The sequence below is a fragment of the Parasteatoda tepidariorum genome, chromosome 3 (assembly GCF_043381705.1).
Source record: "Parasteatoda tepidariorum isolate YZ-2023 chromosome 3, CAS_Ptep_4.0, whole genome shotgun sequence".
NCBI lineage: Eukaryota > Metazoa > Arthropoda > Arachnida > Araneae > Theridiidae > Parasteatoda > Parasteatoda tepidariorum.
The window spans coordinates 13,816,029-13,827,223 of NC_092206.1; the positions used below are offsets into that span (position 1 = coordinate 13,816,029).

At 32.4% G+C, this 11,195-nt stretch overlaps 2 protein-coding genes across 2 annotated transcripts; both read right to left on the reverse strand.

Annotated features, from left to right (window-relative positions):
- Positions 1-5,686: 5,686 nt before the first annotated feature.
- LOC122270317 (uncharacterized) lies at positions 5,687-10,069 on the reverse strand. The gene has a single exon (XM_043047207.1). The coding sequence runs from the start codon at positions 10,067-10,069 to the stop codon at positions 5,687-5,689; it is 4,383 nt and encodes a 1,460-aa protein (XP_042903141.1).
- Positions 10,070-10,134: 65 nt separating this feature from the next.
- LOC139425196 (uncharacterized) lies at positions 10,135-10,929 on the reverse strand. Its single transcript, XM_071179072.1, has one exon. It carries the CDS (start codon positions 10,927-10,929, stop codon positions 10,135-10,137), a length of 795 nt encoding a protein of 264 aa, XP_071035173.1.
- Between the last annotated feature and the right edge of the window lie 266 nt (positions 10,930-11,195).

Here is an 11,195-nt window from a genome sequence, read left to right on the forward strand (position 1 = left end):
GATAAACCTTTTATTAACTGTTTTATCTAATACAGTAAAATGATCAGAATCAGGCTAACAGGCAAACCTGATGAAACCACTTGATTCCTTGCAGTTGTAACCATGCTAGTTGTAAATGGTTAAAAAACCGTGTAGTTTTGTATTCATGATTTTTCCACCATACTTTTAGTAAACGGTTTGAAAACCGTAAAAGTGAAGAAAAAAATTTGCATTAATCGTCACGGCTAATTAGAGGGACAGAATGATGCAGGTTATTTTATCGTAAAGTTAGAATGAAAACTCTAACAGTATATAACATAAAGAAATTAAAATATGAAGCAAACTATTCATTATAATTTATGTACTTAATATCTAGACATTATCTATCACTCTATCACATTGTAAATTAAGAAGCGAATAATGATAAAAAGCAAAGGCTATTAATGCAACTATTCTTTTTTTTATTTATTAAAAATATTCTACTTAGAACACCTTATATATTCTAGAATATTTCTTATACTAATAAATGAGAGACATAAAAATACTCTCAGAGGAAAATTTAAGAGAAAAAAACCTAACCATATTTGTCACATCTTCATAGCATTGACTCCTTTTTTTACCCATAATTTATATTATATGCAGTTATTCTTAATTTGATGTAAGTCTTGGAAAATCTAAGAAAAAATGCTCATGGACAAAGTTTTATGTTTTTCAGTTCGTTACTTAAAATGATTTCCTGTCAGTAGCTTTTTTAGTCTATGTAAAATATTCTGGGATTAAAGCGGGGGAAAAATTGCATCCCAGTGTTTAAACGTTTGTCCAAAATTGTTCTCACAAAAGGAATAAATATTTTTTTTTCGAATACTTAAGCAGATTTTTCTCAGATTTGTTAACTTCAAAGTATGTATGTATTAACATTTTCAGTGTCAGATCGGTTTGATGTTTCTCAATGTGTTGCATTATTAAACAATGTTTTACTACTTAGCAATCTTAAAGGCCTCATCCACAGAATTATCTCCTTTATAAGCAATGAAGTGAACTAAATATGAAGATTGTTGGTACAAGTTCCAAAAGAAGAAAAAATTGCTCCATGCGTTTGGTCTTGCAGCAACTCAGAAAGTAAAGTATATAACACNAAAGGGGGGGGGGGGGGGAAATTGCATACCAGTGTTTAAAAGTTTGTCCAAAATTGTTCTCACAAAAGGAATAAATATTTTTTTTCTCGAATACTTAAGCAGATTTTTCTCAGATTTGTTAACTTTAAAGTATGTATGTATTAACATTTTCAGTGTCAGATCGGTTTGATGTTTCTCAATGTGTTGCATTATTAAACAATGTTTTACTACTTAGCAATCTTAAAGGCCTCATCCACAGAATTATCTCCTTTATAAGCAATGAAGTGAACTAAATATGAAGATTGTTGGTACAAGTTCCAAAAGAAGAAAAAATTGCTGCATGCATTTGGTCTTGCAGCAACTCAGAAAGTAAAGTATATACCACAAATTCAATCTCAAGCGCAACTCGACCTATGCAGAAAGATATGAAATCGAATGATTATGCCATACACTAGCAAATCTTTCAAATGAATTGATTTATGTGTGTGGTTTAAGATCGCGAAAATGAAAAGCGGCGTATGCATCGTCACACAAAAAGTTTTAAAAAAATTCAAAAAGTTAGATGCATGCCGCAAAATAGTTTTCCGCAAAAAATAGATGTTAACATATGCACAAAGAAATGAAATCAAATGATAATATTTTTGTTTCCAATGCTCATCTGGAGAATGACCAAAGTCATACAGGCATCTGAAGGGCAGATTTGTTGGCCACTCTTCCATACTAGGTGGGCCAACGTTGTTTCGACAGTAAGGACAGATGGAACAGAGAATGAAGGAACATCCATGCCTTAACCGGGATTCGAACTCAGAACCTTTTTGATGCAAAGCCAGTTCCCTGTACCCTACACAGACCGGTGGACATGATAATATTATGAGCACGAAAATCTTTCACTTAAATATATGGATTGCTTAAAGAGATTAGACTGAGTAGGAATGAATTTCCCACTACATCACCAATATGCTTTAAAACAAATCAAAAAGGTAATGTGCATTTATAAAAAGAAATTGCATGAAATTTTTTATTTATATAGAATTAGTAAAATGGACTAAACGATGCATGCTAATTAATTAAATTAATTTTTTAAAGTATATTTTTTAAAATCACTGCAAAACTATTAGAATTGAAGCTGGTTTTCTCAGTAAATTATTAATTTAGTGTTATATTTTAATTTTAATGAATCATGGTAATTAACCCAGTAGAAGATGTGTTTTGTAAACTGAGATCGGAAAGAAATGTGTTGATTATTGATTCGACCTAATGTTTCTAAACCACCTCTATTTCAACTAAATATGCGTTAATTAAGCGTTTTTTTTCACTTCAAATGAACATTGTCCGGTATTGAATACACAGTAATTTTTTAATCTAAGACATTCCCTACTCTGTTGTATTTTAAGATACAATGCATTCCAGTAGTCTATACTTGTCCAGTATTCTTAATTCTGATGTTCCTTATGTTAAAGGGTTATTACTCGGAATACATTTGCTTGATTTATCTATTCTTAATAATATCAAGTAAATGCTGATGTTTCTTATGTTAAAGCGCTATTAGTTGGAATACATTTGCTTGATATTATCGATTCTTAACAATATAAAGCAAATGCTGATGTTTCTTATGTTAAAGCGCTATTAGTTGAAATACATTTGCTTGATATTATCTATTCTTAATACTATCAAGCAAATGCTGATGTTTCTTATGTTAAAGCGCTATTAGTTGGAACACATTTGCTTGATATTATCTATTCTTAATAATATCAAGTAAATTCTGATGTTTCTTATCTTAAAGTGCTATTAGCTGGAATACATTTGCTTGATATTATCTATTCTTAATAATATCAAGTAAATTCTGATGTTTCTTATGTTAAAGCGCTATTAGTTGGAATACATTTTCTTGATATTATCTATTCTTAATACTATCAAGCAAATGCTGATGTTTCTTATGTTAAAGGGCTATTACTTGGAGAATACATCTGCTTGATATTATCTATTCTTAATAATATCAAACAAATGCTGATGTTTCTTATGTTAAAGGGCTATTACTTGGAGAATACATCTGCTTGATATTATCTATTCTTAATAATATCAAGTAAATTCTGATGTTTCTTATGTTAAAGCATAAGAAACATCAGAATTTACTTGGAATACATTTGCTTGATTACTTGGAATACATTTTCTTGATATTATCCATTCGTAATAATATCAAGTAAATTCTGATGTTTCTTATGTTAAAGCGTTATTAGTTGGAACACATTTGCTTGATATTATCGATTCTTAATAATATCAGGCGAATTCTGATGTTTCTTATTATGGTAAAAGAGATGAATGTCTTTAATCAATTGTAAAAAAAGAAACAATACCATCCCTTAAAGGAGCATAAAATTGACAAGCTAGTGTTGCGCGTTTTTTTCTTCTGTAAAATTGCTATCCGGTGTTTTTAGTGAATCTGATGATTTGGGCTTTGTTTAGAAAAACAAAGTAATATTTCTTTTATGTTAGGTGAAAGGCTTGCCATTTTAGAACAAAGAAATAAGATTTTTAAAAACTGCAAAAAATTATGTGCGAAATTGAACTGTTATTGGGTTTTTTAATAACTTCAATTTTCTGTGTTAGTTAAACTCTGATTTCTGAAACATAAATAATGTTGTATGTGAAATGATTATTAAGTTGTTCAAAAGCTTCCGTTTTTGGCTGAATTAACCTAAGCTAAGAATCTCTCTTAGGCATAGATTATAATGTATTTATTGTTCAAAAAAATAAAAATAGTAATACTAAAAATGATAGTTAAAAAAATGAAAATAATTGTAAAAAAAATAAGAGTAATAAAAATAAGAGTAATGAAAATTATAATAAAAATAATTATAAAAGAAATTCAATCGTTCAAATAGTTGAATTAATTTACCCACTTAGACAGAATTGCGTTCCTGTAGACTCCTTTCAAGACATTAGATGTAGACTTGATATTACTTATTGAGGAGACATCAAATATTATACTTAAAAATCAAAAAATAATTACGCAGTACAAGCGAAAATATGGATAAAGAGAATGTGCGCTCTACAAAGAGTCCATCTTAGAAAGTGTTTACTGTAATTTATTTACTCAGAAAAATAAAAATTTTAATATGTTGCTTCAATTGTTCGATTTATAGAATTACTTTACTCGTGCAGAATGTTGGGTATTGCAGAATGTAGTTGCAATGGCGAGTTTCTTTTATTATTATTTTCAAATCTATTTTTCGTGCATTTCAATACATTAAAAATACAAGTTTTTATACATTAAATTCGAGAAATATTTTATCTCATAACAAATCTAAAGATTAATAATTTTTTTTAATAAAAACAAATTTTATATTCAAGCGAAACTTCAAAGAAAAATCTTTAAAGACACTAAGTGCTTTAATTTTAATTAGATTTTTATTCCATATCTTTTTATAATATACTTACATTTTAATAGATGATAACGAATTGTAACTACGTTTTCTAATTAATTTGTCCAAATATTTAGTTAAAAGTGTATTCGTATTATAAATTTAACTTTTAATATGTTTACATTTACAACTTATTAATTAGCTTAACTGCTTCAAATGAAGTTAGACTCAAACATATTTTTGTTTGTGTAGCATCTATTTATTTGTTTGCTTCTTTGTGAAAATATTATTTTCCAAGCTTTTGGAATGAAACTTTTCCAAAACTAAATCGTCTTATTGAAAACATTAAAAATATCGTAAGATAAATTTCAAAAATTTCTTTTCAAATGTTTTGTAAACATTCGCTTCAAAGCAAACACTTACTTCGAGCTACTTTTAAAACTTTTCAAAAACAGCTATGTTTGTTCCAAGCGAAAAGAAATTAATTTATATTTGTTATTTTCTTCAGCAACGTAAAAATATAGCTTTGATAAGTGTTTTGGTGTAATAATAATATATATTTATTTAAAAATCAGAACTGTTTTACCTTGTGCTTATTACATCAGCAAAATATTAAATTATCAAAATTTACCTCAAAAATTTCTGTGACATGAAATTTTAAGGAGAAAAATTAATAAAAGTTTGACCTTTAAAACCTTTAAAAGTTTGAACTTTTAAAGGACCTTTTAAAAGTTTGTCTTCATTTACAAAGCATGAAATAAATAAACATTGGTGTCGTTAATAAGTTAAAATAAATAATGCGGATGCCTTTTAAATAAAATCAATCAAATGAACTACAAGTTCTACAGATGAATGACAACAAATATAAAACTTTAATCTTTTAATAACTAATAATTTATCATCAAAAACGGATTCTAAAAATTATAATTCGAAATTACAACAAAAAAGAACAACAACAAAAAAAACTATCTCAGGTTGCCACGCAACCTAAAGTGAAATTTTAGAACAAATAAATCGAAAGGAAATTAAAGGTGGCGCTTCTGTCAAATATACATACGTTAATGACTTAAAATCTTAAACGTTCTCCCACCTTGCAAAGTGATATTATAAATAGCACTTTGGAACAAGCATTTAGCATTTCTTAAAATACAAACTAACTCATGTATATTGGTCACCTTTATATGAAACTAATTAAAAAAATATTCAGTCATTATATAAATAACAAAAAGTTCATAAATCTAAACGTTGTGGAATTTTTATGATTCTTCCCAATCTGCCTTTGATAGGAGAATTCACTTCCAAATTATCAGGCACATCAACGGACTTGGGAATATTATCAACTTCCAAGTTAAGTTTCTTTGAAGACTTTTCCAGAACATCCATATCGTTCTTTGCTGATAGCTCTAAAGGATAAAGTCTTTGGAAAGGTCGGATCCTTTCTCCTTGAGAGGTTCTTAATCTGGCTACTCTAGGAATACTGTCCTTTCCAGGATAAAGCTCCAAGACAATTCCAAGAGGCCAATCTATGCGTCGAGCATTATCTTGTCCTATTAAAACAATATCACCGATGTTTATTACATCATTCCTTCTTATTCCCTTGTGCACTAGCTGAGCAAGATATTCATTTCTAAATCTTTGTTTGAGATCTTCACGTAATTTTTGCAAAAATTTTACACGTTTCAACATAGAGGTTCGATTCACAAGGTCTAGATCGGGAGTTTCGTTGCTGTTGCTACCTTCCCCGTATATAAATGTTGCCGGAGTTAAAGGTACTAATTCAGATGGATTATCGTGAATGTAGGTCAATGGTCTGCTATTTATAACCGATTCACAGTCACATAAAATTGTAGTTAGTTCTTCATAATCCACAACAGATTTACCTAACACACGACGCAGAAGAGTCTTAAGCATTCCAACTATCCGCTCCCACCATCCACCCCACCATGCTGCTGTGGGTGGAATAAATTTCCAAATTATTTTCTGAGCGGTTGAGTACACAGCAATCTTGTCCCAATCTAAATTCTTTAAATAATTGTTTGCTCCTACAAAGTTCTTTCCATTATCCGAGTAAATGACCGATATTCTACCTCTTCTTGCGATAAATCGTCTGAATGCTTGAATGAAAGCATCTGTAGTGAGAGACCGTACTAATTCAAAGTGAACTGCTCGGTACACAGCACAGGTAAACAAAACGATCCAAGCTTTTTCATTCGATTTTAGATACAGAGGACCGGCATAGTCCACACCAGACACTTGGAAAACTTTTGTCTGAGTAACTCTTTCTCTTGGAAGGGGCGCAAACGGAACTTCTACTGGTTTAGCTTGATGACGCTTACAAATCACACACTTGGAAATAACTTTATTTACTAACTTTTTAGCTTTAAGAATCCAGTATCGCTCTCTGAGTCTTGAGAGTAAGATGGAACGACCTGCATGCATCGCTTTTATATGCTCTTCACGGATTAATTCTAACACAACACTGTTAGCAGGTAAAAGGATTGGACATCTGAAATTCTCATTCTCATCACTATGTACCAGTTTGGTCTTTACTCTCAGAATATCACTTTTATCTCGAAAAGCTTGTATTTTGGCGAGAAATTTATCATCTTGGAAATGCGTTGTTTGCATTGACTTAAAAATCACACTTTCTGCCTTTGTTAACTCCTCACAGATTAAATTTCCCTTCAACTTATCCTGATGTGAAACGTTGTGGACAAAACGTAGGATCCAAGCTACTACTCTTACATTTCTGCTATATGTTGAAAAGTAATTACACCATATTTCCGTTACTTCAATATTTACCATGGAAATAACTACTTGTTTTCTTTTTTCCAAATTTACTTCCTCTTCATTAACGGAAATTTCGTCAGCTGCTGCAGGCCATTGCGTGTGGGAAAGATATAGCCAGCTGGGGCCCTCCCACCACTTCGAATTGCCAAGTTGTTGAGCAGAGCAACCTCTACTTGGTAAGTCTGCGGGATTCATAGATCCGGGCAAATGCCTCCATGCTTTTACTGGAGTCAATTTCCTGATTTCTTGAACTCGATTTTCCACAAATACACCCCATGTGTCTTCTCTTTTAAGCCAAGCTAATACAGTTGTTGAGTCTGTCCAGAAATGAACTTTGTCCGTCTGAAACTGTTTTACTATTTCAATAGATAGACGAGCTGCAATTGTGGCACCAAGAAGTTCAAGTCGAGCAATCGTTGTTTCCTTTTTCCCGCTAGGTGCGATTCTTGCTTTACTCTGTATCAGGTGAACTTGAACATTGCTTTCATCTTCTATTCTCAGGAAAACTACTGTGGAATACGCAAATTTACTGGCATCACAAAAGAAATGTAATGAAATGCGTTCGTAACCTTTGTCACAATGTAACCACCTTGGGATTTCTATGTGCTTCAGATATTCAAGCTGACTTAGCCACTTTGTAAAATCTTCTCGTGTTTTTGTGTCAACTTCATCGTCCCAACCAATTTTAGCTTTCCACAAATTTTGTAACCATAATTTTGGTCGTAGCGATACCGGGCTAGTTATCCCCATAGGATCAAAAACTCTGTGTGAGGCAGCTAAAATGCTTCTTTTGGTGATTTTTTCATGTTTTGTGTCTTTCATATCAGGAATATTAATTAACAGAGTATCACTTTGTCTATTCCACTTCATTCCCAGAATATTGGTCTCACTAGAATTAGGTTCTGATGGGTTAGTAGACTCCCACCCTCGTAAATCAAATTGTCTTTCAGCCATAATATTAGTAGCAACTTCTATAAATTGTTTCAGCTCTGATTCAGTTTTCACGCTTGTGAGGCAATTATCTACATAAAAACTGCATATTAGTTCCTGTATAATCTCTTTAGGGTATTTTTCATTCCCTCCCATTGCTTCTTCTAGTTTATTATTCAAATGGTATTGAATAGTGGCTCCTAGCAAAAACGGACTACAAGAAACGCCAAACACAACTCTTCGATGACGAAAATGTTTCAGCTGTCCATCTTCTCCATACCATAAGAATCGCAAGAAATTTCTATCATTTTCATAAAGACTTATTTGCAAAAAAGCCTTACGTATATCAGCTGTTACGCCAAATTGATATCTCCGAAATTTATTTATCATTGAGGGAATTACTTCTATCAAATTTAACCCTTTTTCTACACAATCATTTAAACTAGGAACTCCTTTTCTCTTAGAAGAAGCATTGAACACGGGCCTGATTTTAGTTGTGCTGCTCTCCTTTATCACAGGTCGATGAGGTAAGTAATGACAAGGTATCCCCATGTCTTCTTTTGGAACCTCTTCAATTATTTCCTCTTTCTCCCAGTCCTTGAACACTTCTCCATAGGCATCATACAATTTGTCGGTTTTCAACTTGCGTGTTGTCATTTGCAATCTCTTTAACGCCAAATCATAATTATCTGGCAAAGGCAAATGCCCATCAAGCCATGGCAGACTAACTATAAAACGGCCATCTCCTTCAACTTTCACTGTATTTAAGAAATGTTCCATTGAGGCTTCTTGCAGTTCCTCTCTAGATTTTTGTTCTGAAGGATCTTTTATTCCTAAAGAATCTAATCTCCACAGCTCAGAAATATCCATTTCTTTTACTAAAAGTGAAGTAACCAACATTGCGTTGCTTGACGGTAAATCATTTTCAGGTGCTTTCCCTGTTAAAGTCCATCCCAATAGTGTCTCTATTGCTACTAATCCACTTGCCAAAACTCTTCGTTTTCCTGTCATAAGTTTTCCTATTACGTCAGCTCCAAGCAGAATTTGAACTGGTTGTGACTCATTTCCGACGTCTGACAACTTTATATTAATTTCTTCAAGCTCTTTTAACCAGGGTCCAAAGCTAACAGGTGTTATAGTATCACAAATAGATGCTTGATCTAAAGCTTCCATGTTACAAGTCAAGTTATTCTCTGGATTCCTTAATCTAATTCTATAACACGTGTGTTCAAATTTATCTGATTTATGACCACCAAACAAAGAGTGTATGAGAGTTTCTTTTCTCAAGGGAACATATTCCATCTTTTCAGCCAAATTTTTTAAAATATATGTTCTTTGTGATCCAGAATCTAAAACTGCTCTCACCACAATTTCTTTTCTATCAGATATCAGCTTTAGTTTCATAGTTTGAAGGAACACTTTCGGACCGTACGTGATGTTGGACATGTTTATTTCAGAACTTTCACTTTTCTGCCCAGATTTATCGGGTTCACGATTTTTTGCAGCTAAAGATTCACACATTAGTACCACATGTCTTTTACCGCATATGACACATTTTATAAAAGCTTTGCACTTACGAACTGGATGTCCTTGCATTAAACAGGCAAAACAACATTGACTTTCTCTTACTATGTTCTCTCTTTCAGCTAAAGTCATATTTCGAGCGGAAAAGCAATCTGAACTTTTATGTTTCCCTGAACAAAACACACACACTTTCTTCAAATCTTTTACATCTGTAGTCAATAGATTTGCCGCTGTTGGAAATCTTTTTGTTGGCAAATCTCTTGCTTTCTTTTTAAAGGGTAGGCGTTTTTCATCAGATCCCAAGCCAAAACCTGACATGGCCAAATTAATTCTTTCTTCCCCTTCCATTTCTGCCTTCAGAAAAGCCATGATGTTTATTAATCGCTCTTTGGCGTCAACTGAAGCAACGCGTGAAGAACTTCGGTTCCAGGCTTTTAGAAACTCTTCTTGGAAGCAAGATTATACCATGGGAATAGTATTGAAGCGCATTTCTCGGTCGTAACACCTAACGTTTCTAAAGCTCTAAGATATGACTCTAGTTTGTCATAAAGGGACGTCATAGATATCCTTTCATGCTTTTCAACGGAAACTATGAGCTTCAACAATTCCCTAACATAAACTTCGACCAAAAGGTCATCCTTGCCAAATCGGGCTTTGAGGCTATCTACTGCTTTGGTATAGTTTGCAGCTGTTGGGGGAAAGCTTTCTACAACTTCTCTAAATCCAACAGTTGTAGCTTGTATCAGGTATTGAAACTTGTTTTCAGGGGCAATATCTGTATCGTTATTAATTTGTTCAAATTGTCCCCAAAATGGTAGCCAATCTTTTAAATCTCCACTAAATTGCCTAAGTTCTAATTTTGGCAAATTAAATTGCTTTCTGGTACTGGCATTAATAACATTTGGCGGAGACTCACCGGTTCTTTGCGATGTAGCTTGAAGTCTCGCCAACTCCAGTTCATGTTTTCTTATATTTTCTCTCTCTTCATATTCTCTTTGTCTCTCTTCATATTCCCTATGTCTCTCTTCATATTCCTCCTTTTGTCGTCGATCATTGACTGTAGTTACCAATACACTTGTTACAAAATCTGGATCAGATAAATATTCTTTACTTTTCAAAATGATCGTTTTCAGATCCGCTACAGTAGCTTTTTGAGGTAATACTTCGCCAATTTCTTGGGCAACAATAATAAGATCTTCCTTTTTAAATCCTTTTGATGCTAAAAACATTTTTCAAATCAGAAGTAGCGTATCAACCGTCCTGTCGCGGACGCCACAAAATGTCGCTAATAAGTGAAAATAAATAATGCGGACGCCTTTTAAATAAAATCAATCAAATGAACTACAAGTTCTACAGATGAATGACAACAAATATAAAACTTTAATCTTTTAATAATTAATAATTTAGCATCAAAAATGGATTCTGAAAATTATAATTCTAAATTACAACAAAAAAGAACAACAACAAAAAAACTATCTCAGGTTGCCACGCAACC